This window comes from Dipodomys spectabilis, unplaced genomic scaffold, assembly GCF_019054845.1.
Source record: "Dipodomys spectabilis isolate Male_0828 unplaced genomic scaffold, ASM1905484v1 ptg000019l, whole genome shotgun sequence".
Lineage (NCBI taxonomy): Eukaryota > Metazoa > Chordata > Mammalia > Rodentia > Heteromyidae > Dipodomys > Dipodomys spectabilis.
In genome coordinates, this window is record NW_024870696.1 from 27,138,959 (window position 1) to 27,160,584 (window position 21,626).

General features: G+C 39.2%; 1 protein-coding gene across 8 annotated transcripts in view; it reads left to right on the forward strand.

Moving 5' to 3' along the window:
- Positions 1 to 21,626, forward strand: part of Prrc2c (proline rich coiled-coil 2C) — a 74,756-nt gene that overhangs the window by 26,352 nt on the left and 26,778 nt on the right. For all 8 annotated transcript variants that reach the window (XM_042674258.1, XM_042674262.1, XM_042674257.1 and 5 more), the window contains exons 8-19: positions 791 to 924; positions 1,001 to 1,088; positions 2,112 to 2,256; positions 3,722 to 3,775; positions 4,132 to 4,729; positions 7,794 to 7,963; positions 8,235 to 8,493; positions 10,084 to 10,294; positions 11,760 to 14,003; positions 16,478 to 16,686; positions 19,612 to 19,766; positions 20,652 to 21,498. In XM_042674258.1, coding sequence (XP_042530192.1) covers positions 791 to 924; positions 1,001 to 1,088; positions 2,112 to 2,256; positions 3,722 to 3,775; positions 4,132 to 4,729; positions 7,794 to 7,963; positions 8,235 to 8,493; positions 10,084 to 10,294; positions 11,760 to 14,003; positions 16,478 to 16,686; positions 19,612 to 19,766; positions 20,652 to 21,498 — 5,114 coding nt within the window. The remainder of the gene's footprint in view (positions 1 to 790; positions 925 to 1,000; positions 1,089 to 2,111; positions 2,257 to 3,721; positions 3,776 to 4,131; positions 4,730 to 7,793; positions 7,964 to 8,234; positions 8,494 to 10,083; positions 10,295 to 11,759; positions 14,004 to 16,477; positions 16,687 to 19,611; positions 19,767 to 20,651; positions 21,499 to 21,626) is intronic.

A 21,626-nucleotide genomic window follows, 5' to 3' on the forward strand; every position in this document is an offset into this window, starting at 1 on the left:
TCCCTTTTACTTTCCATGATATTAATCCCTGTTCCCTCTCCCTCTTCTTCCTTCCCTCCCTCCCTTTCTCCTGAGCTTATTTGGTGGTGTGGAGGTAGTATTTAACAGGATGTGGTTTGAGCTCAGCTGACACTCATTTGAACCACGCTTCCATCCCTGGTTGTGTCTGGTTATTTTTAGGGATAATAGTCCTACCTAGGCTGGCTTTGAACTTTGATTATCCAGATCTCAGTCTCTTAGAATTACAGGCATGAGCACCAATACCCTCCTTGAACATTTTTTTCTTTTCCTTTTTTTTTCGTTTGTGCTAGGCCTGGAGCTTTAATTCCGGGCCAGGGCACTGTTCCTGAGCTATTATTATTCTTTTTGTTCTTGTTTTTGCTTAAGGCTGTTGCTCTACCACTTAAGCCACAGTCAGTCCCATTTCTAGCTTTTTGGTGATAAGTTGGAAACAAGATGCCTAGGCTGGCTTTGAACCTCAGTCCTTAGAGTAGATAGGATTACACTTAATTGTGAGCCACCGGTGCCCTGTGTTGAAAATTTCCTTAATATGGTAGTTTTCTTTATTACGGTTTTATATTTTCAAATTTAGTTTAATGTTAGCCTTTACCATATTTCATATTTGAGTCTATAAGAGTTTTTGAAACTTTCCAGCTATTATAACAATTGTGCATTATTACATTTGTGTGCCAATACTAATTAAACACTAATTTCCTACCTTTAAACATGCACCTAATTTTGTATCATTAAAACTTCACCTTTTTCCACCATGCCCTCTCTCATTCATTAGAGGACCTCGAGGAAGGGGCCCTCCCCCTTCATGGGCCTCGGAGCCTGAACGCCCATCTATCCTCAGTGCGTCAGAACTGAAGGAACTTGATAAGTTTGATAACCTAGATGCTGAAGCTGATGAAGGTTGGGCAGGTAAGATGCAAAAGTAGTTAAGTGTTTGAGGTTGTTTACTTTAAGCAGTCTGTCTGAGTTTTCCTTGATTTGACAGGCGCTCAGATGGAAGTAGATTACACAGAACAGCTGAATTTCAGTGATGATGATGAACAAGGAAGTAGCAGTCCTAAAGAGATCAGCAGGTAACTTGTTGTGATATTTTCTACTAGTACCAATGTGAGGTGGAATTTTCATAGGAAGGGACAGTTTATGAAGGATATTTGGTGCTTGACATTTGACTAGAGATGTTTTGATATAAGGTATCAGGGACCATTTTAGATTTTTACTTGAATGACCCCGTATTTGAAAAACTGGACAAAAATTCCTTGGGTTTACATAATTGCTTCAAACTTCTTGATTTTATTTTATTTAAACATTCAACCTGACTTTACTGGATAGACACATAACATTGTTACAAAACAATTGCAGAGCATAATAGTGCTCTGTAAAAGTCTCTCCTTGATTTTGTTAAGCTTAGCATTAGGGTCTTAGAGGAGCTTTGTATTTTCTGCCTTTTTTAAAAAAATAAGAATAAAAAATATGGGTTATGTATCATAAAGGTTGGGAGTTAGATTTTTTGTTTTTTTGTGTTTTGTTTTTATTGCCAATCCTGGGGCTTGAATTCTGGGCCTGGGTATTGCCCCCGAGCTTCTTTTTGCTCAAGGCTAATGCTCTACCACTAGAGCTATAGCACTACTTACGGCTTGTTCAGAGTAGTTTATTAGGGATAAGAGTTTCGTGGACTTTACTGGTTGGGGCTGACTTCAAACAGCAATCCTCAGATGTCAGCCTCCTGAATAGCTAGAATTAACAGGTGTGAGCCACTGGCACCCAGCAAGTTGAGCTTTTAAAATATCCAAGGTGTTTATACTGGTATAAGTTACTCAGATACGGCATTGTGATTTGTTCAGATTTATAAAAGCTATCATTTGGTTTATGTTTTCTCATTAGATCAATAAATTGAAATGCCGTTAATATTACTTAAATGATGAGCTTCTATTCTTTTGTAGCAGGTGTGAGTAATGTCTCTAAGCCATACTCAGCTCATTCTTTGATATATTTTTGCCCCCAAAGCCATACAGAAACTGTTTTGTTTTTCCTAGAAAAATCATATTTGCTTATATCATCCTTCACTTTCTTATTTCTTACATTTTTTCATTTTTCAGTGAAGATCAAACTTCAAAAGTCTCTGAAAATACTGAAAACCAGAAAGAAGCAGAAGAAGTTCGCAATAGTAAATCACCTTCCCAGACACCTGCTCAGCCACCAGTGACAAAAGGACCCTATGCGAAAGGACCTACGTTTAGTCAGGTCTGCTGAGCTCATACAAATCTTTCATCATTACTGATAATGTGGGTGAATTAGTTTTGGGATGGGGACTTAAAAATGAGAACTTCATCTTTTTTGTAAGTGTCCTGGATCTCTGAGTTATTACACTAAATAGTGGCTAAAATGACCAAGCAAAAGCTAAAGTTTACCTTTTTTTTTCCTTCTTCTCAGGTATGTCTAAATGGAAGGATAATACTGTTTTTCTAAAGTAAAAGTAAACATTTATCAATTACTGAATATATTTTACTATCTAGTTGGGTCTAGGTATGAGGTGGTATGCTGTCTTTGTAGGTAAATAACACCTACTGACAATGCTTGTCAGAGAAAGAAGTCTGGACCATTGTTGGGGAGTGGGGGGAACAAGTGTATTTGATTCCATTGATGTTATTGTAAATGTTAATGGGAACTAGGAATGAAGGGCACCTTCAAGAGTTCACTCAACTCTCCTTAAGGAATCATAACATAGTTGGTACATAGTTGTTGAATTTGTACAGAACAAGTATCTCTTTTTGGGAAGCTAAAAGAAGGTAGCTGACAGTCTCAAAGGATAAAGAGCAGCTAATAAGCATGAGTATATTTAATGCACTGTGATATATAGTAAGGCTGAGTTCACAGTGTGATGTCTTAAAGATTATAAGTTCAGGCAAAGGCTTTGCAAAGACTTAATACTTGAGCCAGTTCTTAAAACAGTAATTGCCCATTAAACAAAAGTGAGAGTGTGGTTTCAAGTTCTAGGAAGAATAAAGAGGTAAGGAAGTCAAATTTAAGAAATACTGAGCCGGGCTCCGGTGGCTCACGCCTGTCATCCTAGCTACTCAGGAGGCTGAGATCTGAGGATCACGGTTCAGAGCCAGCCCGGGCAGAAAAGTCTGTGAGACTCTTATCTCCAATAACCCACTAGAAAACCAGAAGTGGCGCTGTGGTTCAAGCAGTAGAGCGCTCACCTTGAGCTGAATTGCTGAGGGACAGCGCCCAGGCCCAGAGTTCAAGCCCCACAACCAACAAAAAAGAAAAAAAAGAAATACTGAGTAGTAAGCTATATAAGAACCATTTGTTGGAGCTGAATTATGTAAATAAATGGTATTCAAAGGCATTAAGTTTGGTTAGTATGTGCAAGGGCCTGAGTTCATTCCCAGCAATGTCAAAGAACAAGAGGATGCTGTAAAAAGAGTTTGGATTTTATTCCAAAGGCATTGGTGATCATTGAAGAACGAACTAAGGAATCTTATCAAAGGAGGATTTTTCACATACTACTAAAGTTTTTGTCTTATATAACATTAATATAATCAGGAATGAGAGTTTCTTCATGGAAGTATGGAGAACTGCATCTTGAACTTTTTGCAAGTTTAATCAAGTAAATATTCCATATATTATATCTAGGTCTCATAAAGAGAAAAGGATAGATGGATTTTACTGTGTTGTCACTGAAATTCTGTCTTTATAATAGGAACGAGGACCATCTTCACACCTACCACCACCTCCAAAATTGCTTGCACAGCAGGTAAGTTTTTTAGAAGTCTCGTTATGTTATTTATATTATGTTTTAGATAATAGTTTTAAATATGCTTTTCTTGATATTTCAGCCTAAACATAGACCTGTCTCCACCCATGTTGATTTCTTCTTGGTGTTAATAGCCCTTCTTTCTCCATCTTTTTAATTTATCTGATTCCTCCGCACTGTTGCATGCTGACCTTCCTAGGCACATGTGCTGCTATCCTGAATATTTTGCACCTACTGAAGTGCTCACACTCCTAAATATCCTCAATCTGTCCATTTTTTCTTCATACTTTTCCATACCTGTGACGCCCAGTAATGGTCAGAATTCCTCATTCTCATCTAAAATCTGAATGTTCTAGCATCCACCTCCAGATCGCCAGCCAGTGTCTGGAAGACCAGGCTCTTTTCCTCCCAAGCAGCAAGTACCTGATGAAGATGAGATATGGAAGCAAAGGCGAAAACAACAGTCGGAAGTTTCTGCAGCAGTGGAGCGTGCTCGTAAACGGCGTGAAGAAGAAGAGCGCAGAATGGAGGAGCAGAGAAAGGCGGCTTGCGCAGAGAAGCTGAAGCGCTTAGATGAGAAGCGTGCCATCGTGCAGAAGCAACCTTCTCCAGAGGAGATGCAGAGGGAAAAAGAACGAGAGCGTGAGAAAGAACTTGAAAAAGAACAAGAACAGGAGCGGGAGCAGGAAAAGCAGAGACAGCAGGAAAAGGAGAAAGAGCTAGAGAAAGAGCAGGAAAAACAGAGAGAAATGGAGAAGGAAAGAAAGCAAGAAAAAGAGAAAGAATTAGAACAACAGAGGGAAAAGGAGAAAGAACTACAAAAGATTAAAGAACAGGAAAAGGAGAGTGAATTGAAGACGGAAAGGGAGAAGCTGGAGGAAAAAATTGAACCCAAGGAATCTCCTTTAGAGCCTGTGGCAGAAAAACAAGAAAGTGAAAACAGCTGTAATAAAGGTACTGTTGCTAATTCATTGTTTTTGATTTGTTTGCTAGAATTGAAAAAGGCCTTTTGCAAGCTAGACAAATGCTTTACCATTGAATTGTATCCACCCTATCTTGTTCATTCTTACATAAACCTTATAAATGTATACATTAGTTCAATCCATGGGTATTTGTATCTTGTTAATATAAACAGGTGACTGTTTTGAGGTACCATTTGTAATACTAAAAATAAAGGACTATAGCCTTCTCTTCTAATTTTATATATAAACACCGTGTTTCTTGAAATTATGAAATGAGCTTCAGTTTTATTTTGTCTGCAGATATAATTGGTTTCAGAGTCTAATGTGGTTTTTTTTTTCTCAGACATTTACCTTACAAAATTTTATTTACTGACTTTGATTCATACCTTTAAAACTGAACTTGAATAGCCCTTCATAAAAATGCTCCCTTCTCAGCTGGACACCTGTCATCCTAGTGACTCAGGAGCTGAGATCTGAGATCACAGTTCAAAAACCAATCCGGGCAGGAAAGTCTGTGAGACTCCTTATCTCCAATAAACCACTAGAAAACCAGAAGTGGTGCTGTGGCTCAAGCAGTAGAGCGCTCGCCTTGAGCCAGAGATGAGAGACAGCGCCCAGGCTCAGAGTTCAAACTCCACGACTGACAAAATGTTGCATTCTCATAATTAAGTGACTATACCAGTTTAAATTTGGCTTTTTCCTACATTAAATTCACCAGCTTCCAAGCTGTAGCTTATAATGCTACTAAGACTAATTTTTCCTTTTTTTTTTTTTTTTTTTTTGTCGGTCGTGGGGCTTGAACTCTGGGCCTGGGCGCTGTCCCTCAGCTCTTCAGCTCAAGGCGAGCACTCTACCACTTGAGCTACAGCGCCACTTCCGGTTTTCTGGTGGTTTATTGGAGATTGGAGTCTCACGGTCTCTCCTGCCCGGGCTGGCTTTGAACCGCGATCCTCAGATCTCAGCCTCCTGAGTAGCTATGATTACAGGCGTGAGCTAGCAGCACCAGGCTAAGACTGTAATTTTTAACTTGAAAAATTTATTCTTGTTAAAAGTCTTAATGAAAATGTAGTACAAAACCCTTACTAATTTGTAATGGAGCTAATTTCTAATGAGTGGTTTGAGATAGAATAAAAATAAAATTTTATTTCCGTTACTTGATTTCATTTGTATTTGGAGGGGGCAGTACTGGGGTTTGGACTTATGGCTTCAGACTTGCTAAGCATTTACTCTGCCACTAAACTAGAGTCTTGAATTTCCCCTTCATCTCCCTCTCTCCTCATCCTCCAGCCTGGTTTGGATTGAAATCCTATTTCCTACCATAAATACAATGATCCTCAGGCTTTTTTTTGTTTTGTTTTTGAATAATATTGACTCAGACTGGCCTCAAACTATAATCTTCCATTCTCTACTTACCAAGTATCTGGAATTATAAGCATGGCTGCTAGTGCCCACCCCATAATATTTTTGGAAATATTTTGATATTAATATTAGCTTATATATTATTTATATGATTAAGTCTATAAATGCATAAGAAAATTGTTCACAACACCAAAAAAAGCAAAATGTAATGTAGCACAACAGAAATTGGTAACATTGTTATACTTGAATGTTCATAAATTCTATAATCATCCTTTAGGAATCTGATTTAATAGTGAGAAGACTGAATTAAAAAATAGGAAAGTAATTGTAAAGCTGCCACTGAATACATGTATTAACATTGATGAATTTGACTTTTGAATGGTAACAGTATCTAAAATCATTTTAATTGTCTCTTTAATAATCTTTATTCGTTAACATTGTACTATCACTTATCTCTGTACTAGGATTTGAGCATAGCATTTTTGGGGGGGGGGGGGGGGATGGGTCAGTTGTGAGGCTTGAACTCTGTCTGGGCTTGGGTGCTGTCCCTGAACTCTTCAGCTCAAGGAGAACACTACCACTTGAGCCACAGCACCACTTTGGTTTTCTGGTGGTTTATTGGAGATAAGAGTCTCCCAGACTTTCCTGTCCGAGCTGGCTTTGAACTGTGATCCTCAGATCTCAGCTTCCTGGGTAGTTGGGATTACAGGCATGGTGCCCAGCTAAGATGAGCACTTTTTAGGCAGTTACTCTGTCACTTTAGCTTTGCCTCCAGTGTCTCATTTGCATTTTATGTGTTCTCTCATTGCAGTTTAATTTTAGCTAGCTTTCCATTGAGGGGCACCTATTTAATTTTTAATTATAGCACCTATATTACTATATATTTTATCATTCATGATAGTAAATATAATAACAAAAAAGATAAATGTATTTGATTCTTGACAACATTTTTACATTGGCAAAAAAAATTTCCTTTTAACATTCATCACAAGTCATCTGAGAAAAGAATTTGTAACATATTTCTGTAATTGTTGATATATGACATTCTCTAGAATTACCACTAATTTTCATTACCATAAAAACCTGTAATGTGGAAGTGGCGCTGTAGCTCAAGTGGTAGAGGGCTCACCTTGAGCTGAAATGCTGAGGGACGGTGCTCAGGCCCAGAGTTCAAGCCCCATGACAGACCAAAACAAAAACCTGTAATGTTTGTGCATATGCATGTGTCTGTGATTCTTTTGGTACACAGTAATTGACTGAGTGAATACTAATTATGAATAATTCTTTTGTTGGAAAGTAGCTAGCTGGCACTGTTGCCTTCATATTTAAACTCAGTAAGGTGTTGTTTTTTTTTATAGATAATAGTTACTTAATCTAGTAAGTATGTTAATGAATCAATGTGCTCTATTCTTAAGTATTTATAAGCCAGTTTTCATATAGGTCCTACTAAGACTGACATTAAATATATCCTTGATATTTATGGAAATTAATGGAAAATAGAAACAATATTTGTGCAACAAAGTATTTTGCACTGTGGTCTCTCACAATCAAGTTTTGGGGAAATCTAAGGTTAGGACTTCCAATTTAGAATATAAAGAGATGTTTTGAAGTGTTGTAGATGTTTCTTATTACATTTCATTGTACTTCAGTCTGGTCATTAATACATTTGACAGTTCTTTTACCTTTTCCTCATACAGAAGGGGAGCCAGTTTTCACTAGACAAGACAGCAATCGCAGTGAAAAGGAGACCACTCAAGTAGCACACGAATCAGAACCAGAATCGGGGTCTCAACCCCGTCCTGCTGTATTATCTGGTTATTTCAAACAGTTTCAGAAGTCATTACCACCAAGATTCCAAAGGCAGCAGGTAATGATGCAAAAAGGTTTTTAACATGAATATGTGAGATTGTTTCATGGTCTCTGTCTAATTTATAGATACTGTCTTTTGACTTTTCAGAATGATTCTATAGTGTAAGACCAAATTTTGTTACTTGTTCTTTTGGTCTTTTCACCTGGCCAACTTTCATCATTGTCTTTTCCCTCATGGTTTCAAAAAAGGCATTATTTGTGATGTAGTTGATTTTATTGATTCATGACGTGTGACTCGAATCCTAACACGTGAGGTCTTGTTCATTCAGGAACAGATGAAGCAGCAGCAATGGCAGCAGCAGCAACAGCAGCAACAGCAGGGTGTACTTCCACAAACCGTCCCTTCACAGCCGTCGGGTGGTGCTGGTCCTCCGCCACCACACAGACCTCTTTACCAGCCCTTGCAACCTCACCCCCAACATTTGGCCTCCATGGGTTTTGATCCCAGGTGGCTGATGATGCAGTCCTACATGGATCCTCGGATGATGTCTGGAAGACCTGCTATGGACATACCACCCATTCATCCTGGTCAGTCAAAATGGACTGCCAAACCTTCCTTGCGGTTTGCTTCCCTCCCCCCTCATTTAGTCTCGATTTTAGAGTTGTAATCTAATAAGAGTTTAAATAGGAACTCTAGGTTTTCATAATATAAATCTCAGCCCAGAAAAAAAACACACAAACAATCCAGGTACTTACATCAACTGTGTGGCAAAACCAAAATACTTTCTTTTGTTTTATGAATATTATTTAAATTTTTAAATGACAGTTATTCCATGTCTTCTAAATGCCTGCCATTGGTTAAAATGGTTTTATTTTAAATCTCTTTCTTTCTCTCAGTGGTGCTGAGATTTGAGCTCTGAGACATTTTTTTTTGTGTGTGTCAGTCATGGGGCTTGAACTCTGGACCTGGGCACTGTCCCTCAGCTCTTCAGCTCAAGGCTAGTGTTCTACCACTTGAGCCACAGCACCACTTCCAGCTTTTTCTGCTTATGTGGTGTTGAGGAATTGAACCCAGGGCCTCATGCATGTAAGGCAAGCACTCTACCACTGAGCCAGCCCCTCTGAGACATTTCTTTAGTAATTCATTATTTAAATGTTACCTACTTTTACAGGGGAAAGCCGTCATTTCCCAGCTTTATACCGTCTTTTTTAATCCTTGTATTGTTTACCATTCTAACACTGAATTTATTCGTGTTAGTCAAAATAATTAGTGCCTTTATGAAATCCATTAGAATAAATCCAAATCATCTATTATCAAAATGATACTGAGGAAAACAAAGTGTCATAACAAGCTGATCAGTAATCACAACTTGAACCAGCACCAGATGACTCACATGTAATCCTAGCACTCTGGGAGATGAAGCAGGAGTTTGTGGCCAGACTAGGTTACATAGCAAGACACTGTTTTTGCTCCCATCCCCACCACAGTCCTCCTGAAAAAGAATTTGCTATAGCAAATAGTTTTCTCTGGAAAATTATCCTGTTGCTCTAATTCTGATGTTTTGTATTAACATGCTTAGAATTACAGTGTGTGGATTCTGTTTTTTTTGTTTTTGTTTTTGTGGTATAGAGGAATTGAACCCAGGGCTTCATGCATGCTAGGCCAACACTCTACCACTAAGCACATTCCCAGCCCATTACTATCTGTTTTTATGCCTATTCCCCCCCCTTGGAAGTAGACTTATTTTGGTCTCAGTATTTTCAGAGCAATAGCAAAATCAAATTCCCATAACAGTTTGTTGTTTTGTTTTTGGTGTTAGTCCTGGGGCTTGACCTCAGAGTCTAGGCTCTGTCCCTGAGCCTTTTTGCTCAAGACTACCACTTAAGCCACAGCTCCACTTCAAGCGTTTTGCTGGTTGAGACTAGAGTCTCAGGGACTTTCCTGCACAAGCTTGCTTTGAACTGTGATCCTCACATCTTGGCCTCCTGAGTCACTCTAGAATTATAGGCATGAGTTTCTGATTCCTAGCCCAGAACAGCTTTTATATAATTTCTCAACAACCTTCAGTATTACTCAAAATAACAACAACAAAAAAACTAAAAAAAAAATTCCAAGTAATTAATGATGCATGTTTTGTCTTCAATTCTGATTTATCTCTCTGTAAACCTGTGTTACAGGAATGATTCCTACTAAGCCATTAATGAGAAGAGACCAGATAGAAGGATCACCAAACAGTTCTGAGTCATTTGAACATATAGCTCGATCTGCAAGAGATCATGCAATTTCCCTTTCTGAGCCTCGTATGATGTGGGGGTCAGAACCCTATCCTCACGCTGAGCCTCAGCCGGCAACTACTCCAAAGGCTCCTGAAGAACCTGAAGATCCAAGGTTACAAATTATTGAGATTATTAAAGAAAATCATATTAGTGGACTAAATGGAATATTGTGGCTAAAAGGAAACCTGTGCTGTCCTTAAAGATTATTCTGAGCCGTACCATTTAGTTTCTTCGTTTTGTCTTTGGGCATATTTTCTTCCTTCCTTCCTCTGTCCTTTTTAAAATTTCAGATTAAACCTTTTTTTATTAATTAGATTGGGAAATTTAGCATTAAATGTTCAGACCAAACTGAAACATATTGTAGATTATGAATAAAGAAGTTTATTTGTATCTACCATGCTTATTCAACCTGGCTAAAGTGTTGATACAATTCTTCTGGTAGAAAGAAATGGTAGAAATTTAATGGTATCTTAAGAAAAATTACTGAAACCACAAGTTAAGGAGATGTACTAATTTATGAAGTTGTTTTGTACTTGCAGAAACAATTGATGGTAACCTATAGTAAGCTATAACAATATAATTGTTCTTTTAAGTATAATATTTTATAATAACAATATAATTGTTCTTTTAAGTATAATATTTTATAATGAGTTGTAATTAATTGGGAGAGTTAAATTCTAGGTGGAAACTAGTCTTTTTTGGTAAGGTTTACAGTTTTTTACTAGATTTTATTATCTTTAAATAGTTCCATAAAGGGGTTGTCATTCAACATGTCAGTTTATGAGTATAATGCATCGTGATTGATAAGTTTTTAAAAACCCACATAATTTTAGGTCTAACTTGTGAGTTTCCAATATAGTATTGCAAGTATAAGGCCAGTGTTCTATAACAGAGCTTTATAACATTATCTTTCATTATTGAAATTTTATAACATTGGAATAAAATAAGAAATAGCATCATCACCATTTTCACCTATCTTCAGCCCCTGGTGTATTTTTTTTTTCTCCTCCTGTGCTATAATTGAATATTCCCTATTATAGCGGGGTCATCTGGTAGTTGTCTTTAGTAGTATATGACAGGGATGTTCTGAGGGCTTGAATTCAAGGCCTGGGTGCCATCTCTGAGCCTTTTAGCTCAAAGCTAACACTCTACCACTTGAGTCACATTTTTGGTTGTTCAATTGGAGACAAGACTCTCAAGGACTTTCCAGTCCTAGCTTACTTCAATCCTTGATCCTCAGATCTCAGCCTCCTGAATAGCTAGGATTATAGGAGTGAACCACCGGCACCCAGCTTGACAGTCATTCCTTTTTATATCCTTGAGTAAATTAACACTCCCATTTATGTATATACCACATTTTTCTTACTCTTTAATCTGTAGCTAGATGTTTGGACCATATCCACTTGGCTACTGTGAATAATGATGCTCTATTTTTTCCTATCAAAATGCCAAAGATAACTCATCATGATTAAGGTTCATAGTTCTGTATTTTAAATTTGGACTGGTTATTTTTCTATATATTTGCATATGTGAAAGATTGTTATGTCAGTTAAGCTTTTGAATTGCTTCCATCATAGGCCTGAAACTGCATTGGAGCAGGAGCACATTTCTGCTGCTTACCCCATGGAACACGGTCAGCTGGAAGCACATCCAAAAACAGACTGCGTCAGACCACCGGATGACACGGAAGTGCCTAAGTTTTTAAGCAGATCTGTGGAAGACATCAGACCTCACCATACTGATACAAATAATCAGTCTGGTGGCTTTGAAGTACCTGATCAAAAGACCTTATCTACTCTAGCAGATGAGAGGATCTCCACACTAGAAAGTCAACCTGCTCGGAAAAGAAGTGTTTCCCATGGATCTAGCCATACCCAAAAGTCAGAGGAGCAAAGAAATGAGCCATCATCTGTAAGCATTCCTAAAGTAACAAGCAGATGTCTTGATTCAAAAGAGGCGTCAGAAAGACCAGAGGAGAAGCCGAGGAAGGAAGGCTTTATAAGATCCTCTGAAGGACCAAAACCAGAAAAAGTATATAAATCTAAATCAGAAACTCGCTGGGGCCCAAGGCCATCCTCCAATAGAAGGGAAGAAGGTAATGATAGACCTGTGAGAAGATCAGGTCCCATTAAAAAACCTGTACTTAGGGATATGAAGGAGGAACGCGAACAAAGGAAAGAGAAAGAAGGGGAAAAGCTTGAGAAGTTTCCTGAAAAGGTGGTTAAACCCGAAAAGATCGAAAAAAAAGATCTCCCTTCTCCCCCACCACCTCCCGCGCCAATTCCACCACAGCCAGTTCCACCAGTACAGCCAGAACCAGAAAAAGAGAAAGTACCTTCAACAGAAACGTCAGCTTTGGCTCAAAAGCCTTCTCAAGATGCTGAGAAGCCTTTGGAACCTGCGACTGGTGTTCAGGTAGAGCCTACAGTTAAAACTGCAAACCAACAAACTGTTGCAGCACCAACCTCCAAGGAAGAGAAACAGCCTGAGAAAATCATCAGCAAAGATATTGCTACAGATAGACCTCGACAGGACTCAAGACCAGTAGTTTCCAATAGGCCCCCTAGGACCTATTGGAAAGAAGCTAGAGACAGAGATTGGTTTCCAGATCAAGGGTATAGAGGCCGAGGACGAGGTGAATATTATTCAAGAGGGCGAAGCTACAGAGGCTCTTACGGAGGACGTGGCCGGGGTGGTAGAGGGCATGCGCGAGACTATCCTCAATATAGAGACAGTAAGCCCCGAACAGAACATGTGCCCTCAGGCTCTCACAGACAGCGAGAAGAAAGCGAAACGCGAAGTGAGAGTTCTGATTTTGAAGTTGTCCCCAAAAGGAGGAGGCAGCGGGGTTCAGAGACTGACACAGACAGTGAGGTTCATGAAAGTGCAAGTGACAAAGACAGTTTAAGCAAAGGCAAACTGCCCAAAAGAGAGGAGCGATCTGAGAACAAAAAATCCATAAAGCCCCAGTCCTCTTTCAAACCTGAAAGTCACGTCCGAGTAGATAACAGGCCACTAGAAAAGCCTTATTTAAGGGACGATGATAAATCTAAACCAGGCTTCCTACCTAAAGGAGAGCCAACCAGGCGAGGCAGGGGGGGCACCTTCAGACGTGGTGGGAGGGACCCAGGAAGCCGTCCTTCACGCCCTTCTACCCTAAGGAGACCTGCTTATAGGGATAATCAGTGGAATCCAAGGCAAGCAGAGGCTCCTAAAACAGAGGATGGAGAGACACCAAGAAGACATGAGCAGTTTATTCCTGTACCAGCAGATAAACGGCCTCCGAAGTTTGAGCGAAAATTTGACCCAGCTAGAGAAAGGCCTCGAAGGCAACGCCCTACCCGACCACCAAGGCAGGACAAGCCGCCTCGGTTCAGACGGCTTCGAGAGCGGGAGGCAGCCTCAAAGCCAGATGAGGTCCCAGTGCCCACAAACAGCACCATGAGTGGTGTCATTCAAGAGCCAGTTAGTGCTTCTGGGGATATTTCTGGGAATAAGACACCAGATTTATCTAATCAGAACTCTTCCGATCAGGCAAATGAAGAATGGGAGACAGCCTCTGAAAGCAGCGATTTCAATGAGAGGCGAGAGAGGGGTGAGAAAAAAAATGTGGATTTGAGTACACAGGCAGTTGTAAAGACTGGGGAGAATGTTGTTCCACCAAAGAGAGACATAGCGAAGAGAAGCTTTTCTAGTCAGAGACCTGGAATCGATCGCCAGAATCGACGTGGAAACACCGGGCCACCCAAATCAGGAAGGAATTTTTCAGGTCCTAGGAATGAAAGAAGAAATGGCCCACCATCAAAAAGTGGGAAGAGAGGGTGAGTATTTTGGATATAAAAATTGTACTACTAAATAAGCCAAGAGTAGAACTCTTAGTTGAATTAGGCAAGGAGCCAATGAAGATGAGATAATCCTCAAGTGTTTTTCTATTCTCAAAATGGTAGGGTGCTTAACAAAGAGGTTAAATGGGGAATCTTCAATCTGCAAAGTAAACGCCTTTCAGAGGAGTCTTCATGGGAATTTGTAACTTTGAAAAAGTGCATATGGGGGGAGGGGAGATACGGTATCTTCATTTGGTAGGCTGTCTTATTCTTTATGAGCTCCCTTATAAACCTCTGGTGTTGTACCAAGTGTCCTTTGAGACCTAACGTGAAATTATGCTCCATTACTATGCTGTTTGTCTCGAGTCAAAATTGAACCTTAAAGATACATTATATTCCCTTCTGGAAATCCAACATGATAAGCCCAAGAAACAAATCCCACCCAACCACCATGACCACCAGTGTCTGTGGTGGTTTTTAATTTTCTTTTTTTTTGGGGGGGGGGGGAGCTGGAGGTCCAGTCGTGGGACCTGAACTCTGGGCCTGGGTGCTGTCCTTCAGCTCAAGGCTAGTGCTCTACCACTTGAGCCACAGCACCACTTCCAGCTTTTTTTTTTCTTTTTGCTTATGTGGTGCTGAGGAATCAAACCCAGGGCCTCAGGCATGCAAGGCAAGCGCTCTACCACTGAGCCACCTTCCCAGCCCTGTGGTGGTTTTTAAAATGCTAAAACTTCAGTATTGGAAAAGGAGGAGGCATTGCAAACTTGACACATGAGGTTCATAATGGCTCTGTTGAAATCTGGACTCTGCTACTTTGTAGTTGGTTCCTCATAAGTAAAATAGGGAGAAAATAATAGTGTTCATAAGGATTTATGAAGAACATAAAGTGATCATTCTTGGTACACCTGTAGTAACACCTGGTATGTAGTAAGCAAGTGTTATGGTAGGCCCTGTTTTTAGACCAAATTCCTAGATTTACGACCAGAACTGAGGTTTGTTTATGAAATACATGAGTTCCGTTCCTAGTTACACATACTGGTAGTAGAAAGTATTTTTACTTTTCAGAGAATTCAGAGAAAGTTCAAAGACATAACAATGGCCAGTTGCATTTCCTGAGTACCTTCTTACCTAAGAATATGCACATCTCTTTAATAAAAGTCTGATAGCAGCATAATACCTGTACTGAGCCAAGCACCAATGGCTCACATCTCTTAGCCTACCTACTTGGGAAGCTACAATCTGAAAGTTTGCAGTTTGAGACTACCAGCCCAGACAGAAAAGTTTAGAAGATCCATCTCTAAAATAACCAGCCAAAAGCTAGTCTGGCTGCATAGCTCAAGTAACAGCACCACCCTAGTAAGCGCAAGACCCTGACTTCAAATCCTAACGCCACACACAAAAACAATACTGAGTAAACTGGGTGGGTAGGGCACATTTTTAATCCCTGCAACGTAAAGAATAGATGGAGGAGGCCAGTCTAAGCAAGATAAACCATCTCTACCAACAAGCTGGGTGTAGTGGTACATGCTATATCTAGCTTTGAACCTGCGCAAAACAGTGGCTGATTGTAGTAAAGACAAATCCTATTTACATGATGATGCTAATTCATTTTCAGATCTTTGAAAATGTATACCATCTTTTACTGTAATGAATATAAGCTAACATGAAAATTAATAGTAAACCACTCTGTCATTTATTTTTGCCTGGAATTGTTTTTAAAGTATTCCTGAGAATTACTAGTTAAAGAACAAGAACTAGAAATATATTAAGTTTGTGACGTGAAATATTTCTGTAGCTGAAGTGTGGAAGGTAGCCCTAGGCATTCAACCCCAAGTCTGGAGCATGCTGGGTAAGGCTTCTTCCACTTGAACCATATTCCCATTTATTTTGTTCCTGTGTTTCCCTAATTTTGTTGTACCAGCCTTCATGATCCTACATCTGCTTCCCAAGCAACATGGGCACAATAGGCTTGTACCACACTCCTGACAGTGTTTTTCAGTATGTATCTGCACATGTTATGTAAACAGATGCTGGCTGGTTTGGTTAGGTTTGGTTTGATTTTTAAGTTTAGGGGGGGAGGATCCAGTTCTAAATACTTCAAACTTGATAAGATTGAAGAAACTTTCTGCTATGAACAGTGCTAAATGGTTGATTTATAATGATTTAAAAAATGAATGTAATGAAAAATCTTCTGAAGTAATTTAGAATTCTGGAACTTAGTTGCTGAAAAGAACTAAAAAAAGTAGTGGAGCTGTAGCTCAAGTGGTCTAGCGCACTCACCTTGAGCTGAAGAGCTGAGGGACAGCGCTCAGGCCCAGAGTTCAAGCCCCATGATGGACAAAAAAAAGAATTAAAAAAAGTTGCTCTGACTTGTTAATATTAGATGTGGAATCTATCATCGCAGTGCTGTTTTCATCTTGAGGAATCATCAAGGGTGTTTTTGTTAGGATTAATGTCTCATTTCTTCGTAGGCCATTTGATGACCCGTCTGCAGGCACTACTGGTAGTGATTCTGCCAATGGAAGTTCTTCACACCACCAGGAAGGAACACCTAATGGTACAGGCCAAAAGAGTCTCAAAGATGCCACTGGGAAGAAAAGAGAAGACACCAAACCTGGTCCTAAAAAACCCAAAGAGAAAGTAGATGCTTTATCACAGTTTGATCTCAATAATTATGCAAGTATGTCATAGGTTCCGTTGGTTTGTTTCATTTAGGGGGATACTATAAGAAGTCAGTCATCCAACAAGACAATGATAGAAGCTGATTAGGAAACACTGTTTTAACACAAGCTAAAATTATATCAGCTCTTAGTGTAGCCTTGAATGCTGCTTAATCCCACAAGGTTTTACTGTTTTTTGATGAAAAATTTTACCCATCCTACCTCGTTAAGAAAAAGCATGAAAAACGTAATTATCTGTATTGTTCTTTAAAATAGGAAAAAAATGTTAGGCACTGTGGCTCATGTCTGTAGTCCTAGCTACTTGGAAGGTAGAATATCTGCTTGGTATGGTACATGTTTATCATCCCATCTTGAAAGAAGTTGTAAATAGGAGAATTACAGGCATCCATGCAAAACTGTTTGAAAAATGAAACAAAAATGGGCTGTGGCTTAAGTGGTAGATTGCTTGCTTCATTGTAGGCACACCCAAGGCTCTGAATTCCCAGTACCACTTCCAAAAAGGGTAGAAATATAATGCAACAAATTGTGTGCTTGGTAAAATTAATTTCTAAGATAACCATAGAGAATAAGTGATAGGATGGGAGACAGTGTTACTATTGATAAATAATTTAGGAAAATCATGAAATTAACTGTCAAAGTTGAAGAATAACAAGAATATTGGATGAGAAATATCCATGAATAATAGACATTTATACAGTTAAAATGTACAATCTGCCATTATTACAGATGAAATGGAAACTGAAAATACTTTAAAATTGACTTACTGATTTGCTTAAAGTTAAACCCGTATCATAGTAATGGGAAAGTTAAGAGTTAGCATAGTTATTGTGATATTAGTGCTATAGATGGATTTTTCTTCTACTTAGTAATTGTAAATATTAAAAGTAATTTAGTCAATTCTTTGGACACTATTTCTGGACCACTTTCTCAAAGTGTCCTCAGTGTCATCTGGGTCATTTCTACTCCAAACTTTTGAGAATGGATGTTAGATTATAGGAATAACACTCAACTTGAGTAATTTGTTTTCTTAGGGAGCATATAGTCTCTGAAAGTTTTGAGTTGTTTTTTTGTTGTTGTTGTTGTGGGGCCTGAACTCTGGGCCTGGGCGTTGTCCCTCAGCTCTTCAGTTCAAGGCTAGTGCTCTACCACTTGAACTACAGCACTACTTCCAGTTTTCTGATGGTTTATTGGAGAAATGAGACTTAGGGACTTTACTGCCCTGGCTGGCTTTGAACTGGAATCGTCAGATCTCAGCCTCCTGAGCAGCTGAGATTACAGGCATGAGCCACTGGCTCCCAGCTTGTGAAACATTTTCAGTTCTCAGAAGCTGGGGTAAAGTGCTATTGGTATCTTAGGTAGGCTAACAATTCCGTTAAATGTCCCATGATAGTGATCTTTAAAAGGTTAGACGTGTAACACTTACATTGGAATGAGTATGTGTCATAGTTAATTTCTTTAAAGGATTTAAAAGCAGAAGTATATTTTAGACATTAATAATCAGTTGGCTGCTTTTTCTTTTTAAGTCAAGCTTTACTAGAGAAACAGTATGACAGTAATTTTAAAAGGATGGAAACCTTTTTCATGCTCCTTTAGTCTACCTGAATGTGAGTGTTCAGTATGTTTACCAAAAAAGCATGGAAATTCTTGAGAAATCATTGCCAGTGGCTTATTGATGTAATCCTAGATACTCAGGAGGCTGAGGTCTGAACTTCCGCAGTTCAAAGCCAGCTCAGGCAGGAAAACCCTGTTAGACTCCAGTTAACCACCTTAAAATCCGAAGGGGAGCTGTGGCTTAAAGTGATAGAGCACTAACCTTGAGCTAAAAAAGCTCAGGGACAGTGCCCAGGCCCTGAATCCAAGCCTAAGAGCAGCATAAAACAAAACAAAAACCCAAAAAAGGCAAATCTCTTGGATTATATAATTAAATCTATAGTCAAAATCATATCTGTTAGCCAGTGGCTCACACCTGTAATCCTATAATCCTAGCTACTCAGGAGGCTGAGATCTGAGGATCATGGTTCAAAGCCCAGCCCAGGCAGGAAAGTCCTTGAGACTCTAACCTCCAATAAACCACTAGGAAAGTGGAAGTGGAGCTGTGGCTCAAGAGGGGTAGAGCACTCGTCTTGAACTGAGGGATAGCGCCCATGCCCAGAGTTCAAGCCCCACAACCAGGAAAAAAAAAAATCATATCTGTTAAATTAAGCTGATTTTATTTGAAATACTATTTATCCGGATTCAATTTTTTTTGGTTTTATGTGATATGTGTGTGTGTGTTACTAAGAGATGAACTCATCTTCTAGCCTGCTAAGCAGGCAAAGACTCAAATATTTGAGTCACCACCACCCCCAATCAGTTTACCGCCATTAAGTTGATTTTAATTCTTGTACATCTGTGCCACTTTATAGTGACATTTTAACAACTACAAATTATATGGGGGTCCTTGTAAACACAAGCATTAAAATTTATATGGGTAGCCACCTTACCTTTAAAGTAAATCAGCTTCTTAGAGCTTATTTATCCTTTGTAAAAAGGAATAAGCTACCTCTTAGAATGGTAAGATGTAAATGTGGCAAAGCACTGAAAAAATTTTTACATCTGATGTTTAAGAGTTAAGTCGTGTAATAATTTGTGTTTGGGGTGTTTTGTTTAATTTATTTTCCTAGACATTAACTTTTATTGCTTAAGTAAGGAAAAACCAAAATATTATTGAAAGCATATAGTTTTAGGACTTAATGAATTTTTCATAATTCTGAAACTTTCTAAATCGTACTAATGAATTGCCACCCATCTTACAAGGTAGAGGGTACATTATTATACCCCAAAATGATGAGAACTAGACCTCTTGCTTTTATTTTAGCTACTGGACAAACATTTCTACTTCATTTAACATGAGTAAAGTATTAAATTGCTTTTCCTACTGGCAGGTGTTGTTATAATTGATGATCATCCTGAAGTCACAGTGGTTGAAGATCCCCAGTCAAATTTAAATGATGATGGTTTTACTGAAGTGGTATCTAAGAAACAACAAAAACGTTTACAGGATGAGGAACGCCGGAAGAAGGAAGAACAAGTCATACAGGTTTAAAGCTTTATCAGTTGTTAGTTATGTAGATTATTGTTTAAAGAATATTATACAAAGGATTCAGGTTTTTGTGTTTATTACAAGTTTTGAGTGATTTCTATATTCATAGTTTAAACTCATAAACTAGGTGTATTTATTTGCTATATGATGAGATAATTTCTGATGGCCTTGGAAATCTAAACACAAATGCCATGAGCTACTATTAAAACTATAGATTCTTAGTATATAAAAGTTCCCATTTAATCTAATTTAGCTTATTCAAATATACAGCTTAGCTGGGTGGTATTGGCTCATGCCTGTAATCCTAGCTAATGAAAAGGCTGAGATTTGAAAATCAATCAGCCCAGGCATGAAAGTCTTGAGTCTCTTAAAGTGGCACAGTGGCTGAAGTGGTAGAGTGCTAGCCTTGAGCAAAAGGAGCAGCTCAGAGACCACTCCCAGGACCAGCAAAAATAATAATAATAAATGCATAGCTATTTAAGTACATATTTGAGTCAATTGAATTCCTAGCCCTTAGATTCAGATACTTTCAGAAGTGAGGGAATTTAAAGTTAAGAATAGTTCATGTACTCTGTAGTAAAACACCAGCCATACTCTGAAGTTTATGTTTTTGTGGCTAAAGTGAGTTAAAGATATTGTAAACTATTTCATCCCAAGTCAAGTTTTAATGCCAAATTTATTACAAACGTCCTTTATCTCAGAATTTAGAGTAAACGCTGAAATACATGGTGTATATTTGTGGATATTATCTTGGATTCTTATTAGCAACCTTAACAATGAGTATCTAATACAAGCTAGTAAAAAGATCTTTTAAATACTATATGCATGAACTGTTACTTTTAGCTATATAGTTGACCTAAATGATTCCCACCAATTTTACAGGTCTGGAACAAAAAGAATACAAGTGACAAAGGAAGAAATCAGACTTCCAAGCTTCCTCCAAGATTTGCCAAAAAGCAGGCTACAGGGACCCAGCAAATCCAGTCTCCTGCCTCGGCTGCAGCCACAGCTCCAGCCCCAATCTCAACTTCAGTTTCCGTTCTGACTCCACCCTCAGCTTCTGCCCCAGCCTCAACCATAGCTCCAGTTCTAGCATCTCCTTCAGTTCTAGTTCCAGCTTCAGCCCCAGCTCCGGTTCTAAATTCAACCTCAGCTCCTATTCCAACCTCAGCTTCAGCTCCAGTAACCTCCACTTCACCTACATCCACAGCCTCTTCCTCACCTCCAGCTTCAGCCCCTGCTCCAACCCCTGTCCCTTCCTCAGCTCCAGCCACAATCTCTGTTTCAGTTCTTGCCTCATCCTCAGTTCCTATCCTTGCTTCAGCCCTAGCCCCAACGTCAGCTTCACCTCCAACCTCAGTGCCAACCCCATCTGTACCAACCATTTCAGCCCCAACCTCCCCAGCTTCAGCCCCCACCACCTCAGTCCCACTTCCACCAGCCGCGGCTGCATCCCCTTCCCCAGCTCCAGCCCCAGCCCCAACTGCTCCAGCCCCAACTCAGGCACAGACCCAGAAACCAATTCAGAGCCCACTACAAGCCTCAACACCGTCTGCAAAACAACCACCACCTTCAATTCGGTTACCTTCAGCTCAAACATCCAGTGGCACAGATTATGTAGCTCCAGGAAAATCCATTCAGACCCCACAATCACATAACACTCTTACAGCTGAATTATGGGATAATAAAGTGGCCCCTCCAGCTGTGCTAAATGACATCTCTAAGAAATGTAAGTGCAACCCGGAATTGTGGGGTGGATAGCGGCATGGAAGTGCTGAGCTTTTTCAGTCCGTATAATTAACTTGGCCAAGGAACTTACTTTTGCTTTTAAGAACAACTTTATGTGTGACAGTCTTT